General features: G+C 42.0%; 1 protein-coding gene across 1 annotated transcript; it reads left to right on the top strand.

The window, feature by feature from the left end:
- The first annotated feature begins 160 nt into the window (after positions 1–160).
- LOC135946436 (uncharacterized) lies at positions 161–13,853 on the top strand. Its single transcript, XM_065494648.1, has 5 exons — positions 161–266; positions 3,645–4,089; positions 5,539–5,774; positions 8,041–8,232; positions 11,573–13,853. Exons 2-5 carry the CDS (start codon positions 3,648–3,650, stop codon positions 11,927–11,929), a joined length of 1,227 nt encoding a protein of 408 aa, XP_065350720.1. The 5' UTR covers positions 161–266; positions 3,645–3,647; the 3' UTR covers positions 11,930–13,853.
- The last annotated feature ends 767 nt before the right edge of the window (positions 13,854–14,620 follow it).

Raw genomic sequence — 14,620 nt, 5'->3', positions numbered from 1 at the left:
CACGTTATTTTCGTTATCTCGCGAGTTTGCCACGCGGGCGGCGCACCAGCATTCGCGAGCAGCCACGTGCCCCATCTGGCTGCCCCAGCATCAAGCACGAGATCAGCATTTGCAGAGGGGGTGGCCGGGCCGGGGTTGCATCCCCTCGCGAGAGGAGCGAGGCAGGGGCTGCCAGAGCGAGGCGGAAGAGAAAGAGAGTCGCCTCGAAAATGCCTGCCGAGCCGGACGCCGAACTATCGTTTTCGCACGCCTGCACTTCCTGAAAGGTTTGTGTAAATGTTTTTTATGAATGAAATTTTAAAAATTCCATTATGATTGTGTGTTGCATGATTTTAAAATTATTTTTATTCCAGAACACACGTGTTTATGCATTTAATAATTATTAATCATGCTGAAATTTGCTGAAAAAAGCGGGAAATATTAATGTGTTAAACATTTTATTCCTCTTTGCAATTTTTAATTTGATCCTGTGTGCCAGTGACGCGGTAAAGCGTAATATCTCCATCAGCAGCTTTCGCGTCATAATTCAATGTGGCGCGAAAGAGGTGCACACAACCCATCTCTCGCCTAACTCAATTTGGCGCTGGAAGTGAAACGGCAAAGAAGAGTCGGTCGCAAAAAAATGGTGTCTCACACGTGCAGCACAAAGAACGACTCTTGGAGTGGCGCGAACCAGTTTTGTTTTGAGTGCGGATCGGAATTTGGTGCAGAGGGGGTGGCTGGCGCGCGGAGATGCGCTTGCCTCTCGCACCCCTAAATCTGCAAAGTGTCGGAGCCCTCTCGGCGCGCGTATACTAATGTGTGTGTATGCCGCGACGCGTGTTCGCAGCGCGTTGTTTCGCCGTCAGCCAGCAAAAGCAAGGTCACTAGCCGCTGCCCTTTGGCACAACCCCGCGAGGGTGGAGGGAAAAATCCGCACGCGTCGCGTTAATTGGCTGCTGCAGCTGCACTGCGGTCCACGCGTGGCGTAATGAGAAAATCCTCATTGCTGGTTGATGAAATCGTGAGCTTTCAAAAGGCCCCAAATGAGCCACTGCGCCATTTCTCGGGGGCTAATTTCATTAAAAAAGGAGATTTGTTGCGATGAAATAGGTTAGCTTTGAAGCCACTAAACAGCCGCCCGCAGAGAAGATGAAGATAAACCAGCTTGGCTAACTCTCCTTGGGGCGAGTTCTTTCTGCTTCAACGATGCACTTTGCCGCGGCTAACAGTTAAGAGCAGCAGGTCACGTCATGACTCATGATCACATATAGGCCCTATAAACTTTATGACAAAAATCATGACAGAGCACAGCCGGAAGTATTACTTTCTTCCGCTCTGCGTACCAGCGATTTAATGAAACAATTAATGTAAGAACAAAAGCAAAGCAGCAGTGCATTGAACAATCATGTCATTGAGACGATTGGCTTTTTTCGTGCTTCGTTTGATCATTTTTCAGTCACCAAATAAGAACGAAGGACGCAATTTTCACACTTCTATTAAGCCGCTCTTTGAGTGCGTAAAACCGCACAAATGCCCGACAACTACTACCCTCTAAACTCCTTTACATTTTCTAGAATTTGTTTCTTTTGGTCTCTGATGTATTCTCAAATAAACCAGTTAATTAATAACAATAAATGGTTGCGTCAGAAAACTAAGACTGTGTGAAGTTTATTTCGAGAGCAAGATAATTTATCACCAATGGAACATAAAACTTCAGAATTACTAGAAAACCCTTATCATTATTGATAAAAATCATTATTTTTTTCTTTTGTTAGGCCGCTTGAGACAATGTCACTGCACTTTGACCATCAATACCATGATCTGATTGATGTTTTGAAATAATCTCGGTTGAGCATTTTGCATTTGCCAAGAAAAATTAAAAACTTTTATCTCGCTTATGAGTGGTTCCCTTGGCAATTCAGTACAAATTAACTATTTAAACTAGTTAATGAAATTTCGTTCAGCCAACATGTTTGTGTTCCATCCGAAAAAAAACTTAAGCCGCGCAACAACACAGGATACAATCTGTATGCTATGGTCACGGTTTAATATTTCATTCGTGTGCCATTTCACCTTTTGTGGTGCACAAGTGCGAGTGCGCTGCGGCCGTTTCTCTTGTTTGTTTGTCAAAGACCTTGCGCAGCTCTCCACCAAGTTGACAAAACACCAAATGACAACATTAGTATGCAAGAACATGAAACTGCGACGCTGCTTCGCCGTGATTTTCCGCAAATGGACCAATTGCGGGGCATCGAGCACGCCTCCTCGTGTCTATCTTGATTGTCTGGCAAAATTACAGCCAGAAAATGGAACTACGTCACGTGTTGGTTTGCTGATCTTGAAGCGTCTCCAGCTAGCCGCGTCATGTTTTTATTGCACTGCGAAATTGAACCCTCAGTCTGTTGGCCACTTTTCTTCTACAATGCCGATGCCGACTGACCTAGTTGCGCGCCGTGCTGCACCTAATATGCTAATCCCCCGGTGTGAAGTACACTTTATCAAGCGCAGCTGAACAGCCGTAACTCGTTTAAGAAAGATGGAACGGCCAAAAGGCCGTCTGCATGATGGAAATTGCAAATTGGTCGTAGAACCGTGCGCCGAGTGTGCGTCGGAAAAACTTTAGCGATAGTGATGGCTGCCTCTCTTAAAGTTTGGCGCTTATGTGATTTGTGTGCCTGTCAGACGCATCCGCATGAATATTCAAGAGATGTCTCAAAGGATTTGGAATTTGTTTACTGTGTAGTAGCGAGATCAGTTAGAATTTTATGAGAGCTAATATTAAATCTTAGAGAAGTATACACAAACTTGAGATTAAGATCAGAAAAAAATATATTATATTCTTCAGAACTTTTCACCATCAGAACACGATTGCCTTATTTTTAAGCAGATTAGACAGTTCTAAATAGACGATATGGTGACTTCAGACACAGTCAATTCCTGGTTGCTGAGTTTTTATTTTATTATTAAAGAGAGAGCACGTTCCATTTTCAAGAATCGTATTCCACAGCTAAAGGTCATGCAGTCTGACATATCAAAAGTGGCTTTGAAATCAACCTTTCAAAAGTTTTAAGAAATAAATGACGAGTTTATTTAAGCAAAATTTCACGACCAATTTTTGTATTTAACTACTTGGGCTGTTAAGGTGCAGATTAAAAGATTCATCCTCATGTAATTTTGTATTGTGGCATCTCATTTTGCATTTTTACATTTGAATGGAGAATTGAAAAAATATTTTCCCACCCCTAATAGTACGGCAAAGATTTCTTTCAGTTAGATATCCTGAAATAAAGTCATCACGAAATTGTTTTAGTTTTTCGCTAAAGAAAATGTACACTTTGTTTTGATGAAATAATATTATTTGGTCAAAAAATGTTACCCACTGTAACTATGAAATAAACAAATAACATGACGGAAAATACACCAGAGGGACGAACCTGCTGGCAGAGAAACACGAGTTGAATTTTATGCAAAGCTAATTTGGCACAGGCGAAACGCATGTTGAATGCTTGTGCGCCCAGTTCAGTTCGGCTTCCCTTTCCTTTATCTCTCCATCCGCTTTTCTCGTCTGCAGAAAGAAAAATGCTAATCCGTACACCCGATTTGCATACCGTTATCCGAACCTCTAAGGAGGCATTTTTTATAAATTTTTCTCTTGTTCACAGGCGATGGAGTCAGAGGAGGAGCCGTTGGTGTCGGACAGCGACCCGGCCGAGAGCGAAGCCGAGGCGGCCGCGCCCCCGGCCCTGGCCGCGGCCCGCAACCACCTGGTCGTTTGCGGCGCAGCAATGGCCGCCTCCGGCACCGCCCTGGTCGTGGCCCTGCCGATGGCCGCCGCCCCCGCGTCCGCCCACCTGCCGTGCCCTTTCCTCCTGGCCACGGCGGCAACGGCCGCCTGCCTCTGCGGCCTGGCGCTCGGCCTGCCACGCAAGGGCCACCGGCGGGGCTCGTTGGGCTCGGTGGCGCGGGCCGGGGCCTTCCAGGGGGCCGCGGCCGCCGCCGTCGCACTGGCCGTCCAGCCCGGCCGCCTCCTCTGCCACCTGCAGGTGCCGCTCATGGGCGTCGGCCTCGCTTTTGCGCTCGCGTTTTGCTTCCTCGTCTGTAGAAAAGGTAACAACTCTTCATTTTAGCGGAAAATCCTACTTAAATGTGATTTATGAGTCTTGGCACAATTTAATATAACTTCTAATGCCTTCTTCATTTTCTTGTTAAATGTTTCGTTTAAGTACTCTTGACAGACTTGATGCTATGCAAGAAGAATTAATATTTATCTTCTCCTGTGCGCTAGTAACAAGAATTTTATGCTTAAAATTAATTTCTAGTGAAATAATTAGCAAGTCTATCCTACATTGATAAATATGATGACTTTTGTTCGGAGAAATAATAATGAAATGAAATAATTCAATTGTGCGTAATAACTTTTGGAGAGTGAGGAAATTTAAATTATTGTGTAAGATTTCTTTTGGTATTTTCCCATATAGAAAGCGTTCAGAACCATTAACAGATAATGTAACCATTGATGATTTTCATCGGAGACAATGGCTAGAGCTTTCATTTATATGAAAAACACCTGTTTGGTCAATCATGGCATATCGAGGTATAAATGGCAATATTTTCTGTCATTGTAAACTAGACTCTTGGTTTTTATTGGCCAAAGTGTCAACTTTTTTCTTAGTTTGGTTTTTCAGTCTCGATTTAAATTAACATGTTTTTGAATCCCTCAGAGAAATGGAAATTTTTATAGAGGGTCTTCAAATAATTAATTTAAATTTTCACTATTCCATTGCTTTTGAGCAAAGATATTTTTTAATTTTTAGGGGACCCGAGAGTCAATGTCGTTATACAGCAATTTAATTTTTTCTATGGACTTTTAACTATCAGCAGTTTGGTTCAAAGTATAGCCGGTTAGGTTTGGTTAAGTAAGCATTCATTGTCCGCGACGATATGCATGTAAATACATATTTGCTGTCATACAGAATGAATATTATTATTTTTTTATACCATTACTACAGTGAGGAGGAGCTGTTAAATCAAACGCTCTTCAATGCAGGAATCCAAACTCAAATCAGTATGATGAAAAATTCTGCAATTTGATAATATGCATACATCTGTCGCCTCTGATGATTTATGCAAGTGGCAATTTGAGAAGGGTCTGTGAGCACGATAAGACAACGCCGCGTGTGCTGTTACCATTATCATCCTCTCTGCGTGCAATACGTACTATATACAGAGAGCGGCGTTGCTACACTTTGTCAGAGGTCGAGCACAAGGGCATCAATAAAATCAGTCAGGCAGTTTCCGCTTTCGAAAATGTCAAAGGGAGAAGGCGTACACTTTGAACTAACCAAGTTGCCTGACTCAATTTTCATTTGGGACGTAAATTACGTCGATATTTAAAGGCTTTTAGTCGACAATACAGGCACAGAGCAATTATTCAGGCCCGCAATTATTCAAACAAAGGAATTTAATTTAAGTGCCAAGCAAGAGGGCGTATAACTCTGCCCAACTTGCCGTTCCGTGATTATATAACGAGTTCGCACTTTACGATTCATTTGGCAGTCGTCAGCTTACGGCGTTTGCTGAGCGGGCTGCTTGTGATTCTGGGCGTATTCGTCAGCGTAGATCTGCAACTTTGCAACGAGTTCCGCTGCCTGGGTAACCAAGTGACGCCCCCCAAGAAATCCGCCTGGCTGAGCAACGGCGGCCACCTCTTCTGGGCAGCAGTCTACGTGCTTGCGATTGGACTGTGGGCCTTCTCGTGCGCCCTCCTTGAAAACTTCTTCCTTCTCACCAAGGTAAGAATTAACTTTTTCAATTATGTCAACCCGGAAAATTCAAACGTGTAGTGAAAACATAAAATCTGTTATGCACAAACTACAAAATTTAGATAATTTTTTACGGTGTCCGGTTTGCATTTTCTGCTTAATATACGGCTACGTTTTTAGACTTGCATACGCGGCATTTTTGTGCTCGTGCGTGAGTCTTTATTGATTTTTTTACTAAATCATTTTTTGCGTTAGTGTGCCATTTTCGAGGAGACTTTATAAGTCGATAACATGAACGTCAAATCTATTTTAATTATATTTCTGGCAAGGAAACTTTAATGAGAGAGCGCATGGGGAATTTTTAAATCAGCCACTGCATAAGCAGACAAAGGGTTAGAGTTGTTATGTTGTTAGACATTGTGATGTCATCTGCGCAGATTTCCAAAAGATTAAAGATAATCTATAGTCTCGCGAAATAAGAACAGGATATATCAACAGTTTTTGCCATGTATCAATCCACTGTGATATCCTTTTTTCTGTTTATTCGTGCTTATACAATGAGAATGAGAGCAAGAAAAGGCAACAATACTACCATGCCCCCTGCCATCCGCTCGGCTCTGTTGGGACCCTGTGAGCTTATAGCCCACGGGAAATACAGAGCAGAGGCCCTAAACAAATGCGGTAACTAACAATTATAAGCGCAATCCCTTGCCGCACTGAGCCACAATTTTTTAATATTAATTTCATTCATCCTGAAAATGGTAACCAAGGTTCGTTTCTGCTAATGGAGGAACTCTTCTGCGTAATTGATCTTGACGTCGAGGAAATTTTGGATCCAATTTCTTCTCGGAAAACTTCTCGTTGTTACCCACTCAACGTCAGGCCAAAAAGTTCAAAACATCTTTTTGTGTGGGTACTACATTACACCCAGATTACCGCGAGAGCAGGTAGACGCGGTGCTCTGCTCTTTTTCCTCTTCGCACAAAGATCGCCGCCACCCGCGCACCAGAACTCTCTTAAGTGCTCTCCGCTGGCACAACGCGCGGGCGTCACGTGCCGAGCGCGGAGAAAAGAGTAATCGAGGTGCGCAAATTCAATTTGCCCGAACGCTGCTTTCTTTGGCCAATTCTCAGCGCGAATCGTTTCTCGCGCCGCCACTAATGCGGTTGCCCGATTGCCTCGCTATCGGATGGCAGAATGTCTTCTCCAAATTCACCAGACCGCAAACAAGCGGAAAAGGGCAATCACGAGGCAGCAGGAACCTGACGACGCTCGTCTGCGCTCCATCTAGAAAATGGAGACGCCGCAATCGGCACTCTTTTTTCGTAATTTTACAGCCGTTCCTCCGGAGCGTGTATAAACAGAGAAATTGATTTCGATCGAAGGCACGTACGGCCACGACTCGCTCGCCCCGCTCATTTTATTTTATTAAGAGACGTTGTTCTGTTGTCATCGCCGGCAATAAAATTGTCTCAGTCGGTCTGGTATTTTTCGCTGTTGTGTGTGACCCAAATATCGTTTGTCATGAACTCAGCACCGCTTCCCTCCGTCATGCTTGTCATCACCGGTGACTGATTCGAAACGTGAGGACGCGTCAGGCCTGATAAAACATGGCTAAACGCCAATATGGATTTCGGAGATTTTTTGCGGGTCAGAATAAAGTGCTTCCATTACGCGGAACCGAGCAACCATTCGCGTTTGTTCATTCAAATGCTAATGAACACAGGCTTTGTGATGTTAAAATATTGTAATGTGCAGAGATAAGGGTAGTGGGTCTGCTTAGTACACTTTTATTTTTTGAATTGAAGCTTTGAGGCTGAGAAATTCATACAACAATTTTTTTCAGTGGTCCCTTATTTTTCAAAATCAAATGAGATGCTATTTAAAAATTTAAATTTTTTCGAAAGATAAAAATCGACCAAAATCAGCTTCCAATAATTGTTTTATAATGTCCAAATTCGTCCAAATCAAAACATACCACAGAACTGGCTATTAAAAAAATATATAAACTTCCTCCCCAAAAATTAACACATCCTCTCTAATTTCATTAAATTTGTTTTATTTAATAAGACGAGCGGGACAAAATGAAATTGGTTTCTATTTGCTCTGGGGTGCAAAGACAAACATGGCTATAGTGAGAACATTTTCTTGCAGCGGCAAAAGCCATTGACAGGACGGTGTCGGAGCGCAGTGCAAACAGATCAATCAAACTCCTGCCAGCTATTTCTCGTCCGCAGCTCTCTGCGCGTTGTCTCGTCGGCAAACATTGTGTGTTAAGCAAGCTTTGTTTTTTCAGGCCAAACCATCGTCGCTGCTGGTGAGCACCGTCGAGACCTGGACTGCTGCCCCCGACCTCCTTCCTCGCGGCGCCCCGGAGGAGGCCCCTTGGAGGGCGTCCATCGACGTGGCCGCCGCCCTGGCCACAGCCCAACTGGCCGCCCTTGTCCTCTTTGCCATAGTGTCTGCGCTCGCCGCCGTTTTGCTCAAGGTTTGTGTGCTTTGATTATTTACCAAAAGAAAGTATTATTATTTTTCCGAAATTCAAAATTTCCTTAAATGTAATGCAAGGATACGAAGTTTTTAAATCACTTCTTGCTTAAAACATGATTATTTCGGATTGAGAATTGTGCGAATGAAACGGATATAAAACTGTTTGAAAGTAAATTTAGTGGCAGCAAGGTCCAAGGTCATTATTAAAGGGAACATCAAAAATAATTTTGCTAAAATTTAACATTACGCAAGACCAAATATCATTCCACGCAAATATTTAAAATTTGCTTTCAAAATTAAATACACATAATGATGATAATTAAAGTGAAACCTTTTTTTAATTTGGAGGCAAAAGTAAAAAAAAACGTTCACATTAATACAGCAGTATTAATAATCTGCAAATAACATTATTTTATTATGGCAACAATTGGTTGTTCCCAATAATTTTACAACTAAACCTACAGTAAAAGTAGGACATGGAATTAACCCTCTGATCTCAGAGATTTTTTATGGATAAATAATATGAATTGACCTTAATCTTAAATGACGTTTATATATTGTTGTTTATTCTTCCTCTACATGCATATAAATAAAATCTCAATACGCCAATAATTTACATAGGGAAGAATGGGCTGACAGACACTAGCTTTTATTGTAAAAACGATCAAAACAGATAATATCTCACGCCACGCTGAGCCCTAGACTTGTTCGTGAAGAAATAAGAAAAAATGTAGAATCTTATGTATTTCAGCACATATTTAGAAATACCCTTTTCATCTAGTAAATAATTTAAATTACGTAAATATATACTTCAGAATTATGTTTTGAATTCTGTCACCTAGCCAAAAGTATTTAAACTGCAAAATTACAAAAAAAACATACAGAATCGAAGAAGGCTAACTTTTCTGGTGGCTTAAAAAATCTTGGCAGCGTGTTTTATAAGCAATCGTTTCGTCATTTTGTCTCCTGCTCATTCTTATGGAAAATATTTTCATTCTTAATGGAATTATCCTCCTTTTTTGACTGAAACAATGGTATTAAATAATCAAGTGTTCATATAAATTTCAAAAGGTTGGATGTTGTATTGACGAAATGTGAGCAGAAGATCAGATTTTGGCATTTGTACGATTTTAATTACGCGGTGATTGCTGATGAACTTTCAACAGTGCGGCTCATCGCTTTTGAAATGCGTTTTTTTCACGAGCAGCAGTGCTGCTGAACCAGATGAGCAAGCATTTTCAGCTCTTTCGAAGCGAGAGGAGAGGAAGTTACGCTGGTGTTATTTTGCCAGTCGGAGTGTTTGCAAATGAAAAAGCCTCTGCCGCCGCCGCCGCCGCCACTGCCTCGTGCAAAGTTAAAGGCCGCCTTTTGGGCCAACTGGGCGAACATTTGAATATTTTACCTGTCAGACGATAAGTTTGTGCCTGAAATTACGCAAAAGGTTATTTCCCCCGATCAAGCGAAGAGAAGGGAGAATATTGGCAAATTCGCGTCCCATTGTTGTGCATCCGCGCTTAAAAGACTTCCCATCCGCAATCTTGCATTTTGAGAGCTGGGCGCCCGAAAAGGAAACAAAAGACGCGTGGTACAATCGGAGGAAAACATTCAGCTTCAGCGGTGTTTTTTCCTCCTTCCTCCTCTTTGTTCGCGAGAACTGAAAAAGCACGGCCGGAGGGAAAACGCCTGCAAAGTGCGTGCTTATGCAACCGGCGCTGCGCACGTGTCGGGCAGGTTGCCTACATTCCCAAGACGAATTGATTTCCCCCATGCGGACGGAGAAAAAGGAGCACACGCAGAATCCCGCCACCAGCCACCAGCCAGCCAGCAAGCCAGCTACCCGTTTTTTTCTCTTCTTGTTGCGTATTTTCAACCCGCCGAGCGGCGAGCATCATTAATCTTGCCTCCGGTCTGACTTAAAAGTCCCTCATTGCTTCTCTACGTGACGCGCGAAACAAAAGGAACCGCAAAAAGAAGACGTCTTGCCGCTGCTGGAAGGCTCCGGAAAGAATTTTAATTGGGAAAATCTGGAAATACATACCCCGCACCAATTAAAATCCTGAATGCGGTAGCTCTCTCTCTCTTCCTGTTTCTCTCTGGTGCAGAAAAATATGCGCCCCAGGCCTTTGTAGCTGGTTAATTTTAATATGGTGCATGCGTCAGCTGTATAGAACAGCGTCCTCTTGGCACTCTCAGGAGCTGGCCTCCCGCTGTTTTACGTCCCCCGCGTGTGCCGGTATTGATCACGCAATATACACACTGGCCAAACTTAAAATGCAATATCATGGCGATTTCGCACCAAACTATGGCACCGTGTTTTTTGCCCGTTTGGCAAATTGTTGTGAGGCTTCCGAGCGCGTTGTAATTTGCAAACCAAACGCATCATCGACTTTTTCTGGCCCTATAGCTAGTAAAAGCTAGACCCTAAATATTGCATGATAAGGAAGCTTCATTGGTCCTCGTGGAATAACATTTATCTCTACACACCCCATTTCCCATGATGCCGCTATTAATATACGAATTCTCACTTGCACACCAAATTCATTTAAAATGTAAAGGTTAGCGGGTAATGAAACATTTGAAATAACACTTACAGCTATCGCTCAACCTTTGACATTCAAATAAAAAATTTACCGCTTTTAACCATCATCAGTTAAATTTATAAGCAGTGCCTTCTACCCTTTTGCATATGCAGTAGGACACGTGCCAATCAAACTTTTTCTATGATTAATACAAATTTTAATCTTCTGTTTTATAAAGTTTTTAGATTTTAAGCAAGTAGCGAGTCGGGAAGCTTTCGCAACCCTCCCAAATCCAAATGGACTCGTCATTGCAATGACTATGGAGAGTCAAACGTAGGCGCACATTTGCCCGCACTCAACCCCCAAACAGTGCTCGGATTCTCATATTGCAATGTACACGCTCAACAATGCGAGCCAACGACTTGGTCAAAAAAATGTTTAAAACAAAATTGTAATTGTTTCCCGTTACAAAAAATGATACTGCTCGTTATCTGGAAGTCGGCTCGGAAAATTTCGGATAATGTTCTTGAGCCATTTGCGAACAATTTACGGTTTTCCCGACCAAAATCTAGGGACTATTCCAGAAAGTTGAAATGACAAATCAATAAATTTATCTCGTCAACAGAGTTGACAAATAAATCATCATGAATATAGGAAAATTGGCTTCAAATTTCGATGTTAAACAATTATTGTTGGGTGAAAATATCCTTAACCTTCAAGAGTTTTTCCCTGGGTTTTTCAGCCTGCATTTAAACCAAAAATAATCCGGTAAAGAGGGTCAGAGAGCAAATTAAAAAATAATCCCAACTCTGTTTCCAGGACATGTCCACGTGGTATTGGCTGCTGAGTCTTTGCTGGTGCCTGTGGCAGGAGGCGACCTGCAACTGGTCAGGGTGGATCCTGAGCGCCAGCTACGCTCCCTTCCTCTACACCACGTGCCACTTCCTGCGCACCTCCGAGTCGGCGCTGTTCACCACGGCGACGGCCGCCCTCGCGCTGCCCCTTTCAGGAATCTGGTGGTCGCTCTTCAGGGCGGACGAGCAGGGCCATTTGGAGGCGAGTCCCTCGCTGTCGGGCGACCTGATCAGCGCCCTGCTCGGCCTTCCGGTCGTCTGCGCGGGCCTCGTGCTGTTCGTACGTTTGCACATGGCCGAACTGCGAAAGCGCGTCCTTTGACGGACTGCTTCGTTTTGACTCATGTTTAGCGAGAAAACCCATTCCATATCAGAAATAAGTAACAAACGGATAATTGAATGTGCCAAAACTCACCCCCATATCCTCCAAGATGAAATAATAAATGTGCATTGCATGTCTCCGTCCCCCTGAGTTATTTGTTTAAGATTTGAAGTACAAAATTGGCGACGGAGAAGCGCGTATTGCAAATTGAACCTTGTTAGGCAGAAATGAACTTATGATTTCCTGGTATTTTTGCGTGCGTGCCTTGACCCTTCAATAACATTTTCAGACTTTGAGATTTTTAAACACACTCATTAGAAGAGTATTTGTAGAATTGATTCAAGGGAAACATCATCAGGGCTCACCTTGTACTTGTGTCCGTACATTTCAACTTCTAGTTAGCAACCCAGCTAGCAAGTAATTTTTTTTTCAACCAGCTCTCGTCTATGCGGGCGAGCGTGTTTCGAGATTTTACCACACTCGAAGAAAGATATTTTGTACCTAAAGCTCTGATCGATGCTACTCGCATATAAAATTCAATCCGTGCTTCCAATTACGTTTTCTGACTCTATCGAATTTTAATTTGCTAATAATATGCTTCATGCAGTAGGGGGTGATTTCCCTTTTGAAAAATCCACGAATCTTTTCTTTTTACAAAATCAGTGAAACTCTCTCACAAAAAACAGGTAAAATTGAATTGTGATATATCTCCATCTCAATTTTGCATCTCGCTTTTTAGAGGAAACGATTGTATACTCTTTCGTTTGCCAACAAGTTGCTGTCAAAACCTGTAACCTTTTAATTACGATTGATCGTTTAGTGGTAGAAGTGTTTGATGTGACATGTGTATTGCTGACACAAAATTGTACGAGACTTTTAGGCGTAAGCAGTTTCGAAATAGATATATATGCATGCTGACAAAAGGTTTTACGAGAAACGAGCAATCTAGATGCATAATTTATAAGATTAAGTGATTCGCACTTGAAATCCTGCCATGTGAACATATTGATTGCAGTTGTGGTTTCCCACCTCAAGTGCCAGTTTGTTGAATATATGATACTCTCGTTTCTCTGTTACTCAATTGTGCAGCTCTGCGACGAATTAGGAACTGTAAATCTAAGTTAAAAATAATTTTCGAGCTCTAAAAGAGGCTGTTGATGTAGGTAGGATTGACCAGGGTTTAAGTAGCTTTTGCAGTTTTTTTTTATTATTCTCAAGACTCTCCTTCTAGCGACGAAATACAATTTTGAAATTTTGTTTTGTTTGCAGAAAACCGTGTTGTTAAAATTGGTGTATGAAGTGTTGAGTAGGGGCGATATTGCTGATAAATTGAACATGAAATGTGCCTTCACGCAACACTGACAGTAAAAGCAGGTGCGGTGAAAAACCAGCACTATTTTTCCATTCGCCAAAGACATTTAAACGAGCACATGCAGAATTAATTACAAGACATTTTCCACGAACACACTGTACTTCTGCTATTGTGATAAAATTCTTTAGGCGAAATTTTCACGAATTGCACTCTTAATTTAAATTTCGATCGAAATCACGATTTTTTTCCCGTTTACATTATAGTGCTATCCTGTTATTGTTATTATAGCTCGAGCAATGTGGGTGATGTTGTCAAAGAAGTAAATTAACGAAATGATTGTAGCCTGTTGTGTAAGATGCAAGCATATTACATGTTTGTGTGCACTCTCGAAGAAACAAATTGTCTAACAGAATGATAATAAATGTTTACATAATGCTGCGTACTCAAACTAGAGATAATTTTCGTGCACCCTGCGATGTATAACCGTCGTGTATTGGAAATCGCTGTTGAAATGTTGCGAAAGACAAATGTTTTTTTTGTGAAAGCAAAAGTGTTAACGTCCCGATTGAAAGGAAATAAAAAAACACGAAAAAGCCTCTTGTAACAGGCAAACTCGACTGTTTCATTAAATATCCTTGTTGTATATTGAAAAAATCACACAAGCCATCTGTTTTATATCATTTTTATGCACTTCTACTTTTTTTAGAATTTTCTTTAACGATGCGGACAAAAGGATTCCTTTTTTTAGACAATTAGATAATTTTTTCTTGATCTAAATCTTTTCCATCTTCTTATATCAAGTTTTAGGAATAATTGGATTTCTTTCTTGATCTTTTTAAATATGATTTCACAAAGAGGCCGCGTTTTTTGAAACGATGAGCTAATTTGTGTGGGCGGCCTGAAGAGTAAGAACCTCGCATGCAAATGAGGCACGCGCCAGGACGCATGGAAGGGATCTGAGGAGGAGGGGAAACGAGCCGAAGGTCCTGCTTGCAGTCGGGAGAAAAAGTGATGAGCGCTCAATCTCGGCCGACCAGTGGAGCCGAGCACGTGAGTTTTTTGCCGTTCTGCCACTGATCGGATGGGACTTTGTTTACGCGATTCGCACCGTTCGCACTGAGCCGCTTTCCAGGAGGCGCGTATTACGTGCGAAAGCTGACGCGGATTTTATCCACTGCTGTTTCACGCCTCGGCTGCTCCGGTGAGTAATCTGCTGGAATTAAACTGGATACAAGGGTTTTTTAATTAAGACTTAACGATGCGAGAGTAACACTGAAAAAGGAACAAAGTGCTCTAATTATATTACGTTTTAACTTTGCTTTTTTAATTTTTTTTACTTTTCTTTATGAACACGAGAAGAATTAAAATTATACGAAGAA

This window comes from Cloeon dipterum, chromosome X (genome assembly GCF_949628265.1).
Source record: "Cloeon dipterum chromosome X, ieCloDipt1.1, whole genome shotgun sequence".
Taxonomy (NCBI): domain Eukaryota; kingdom Metazoa; phylum Arthropoda; class Insecta; order Ephemeroptera; family Baetidae; genus Cloeon; species Cloeon dipterum.
Note: the sequence above shows the minus strand (reverse complement) of the source record. Positions and strands in the feature narration are given on the sequence as shown.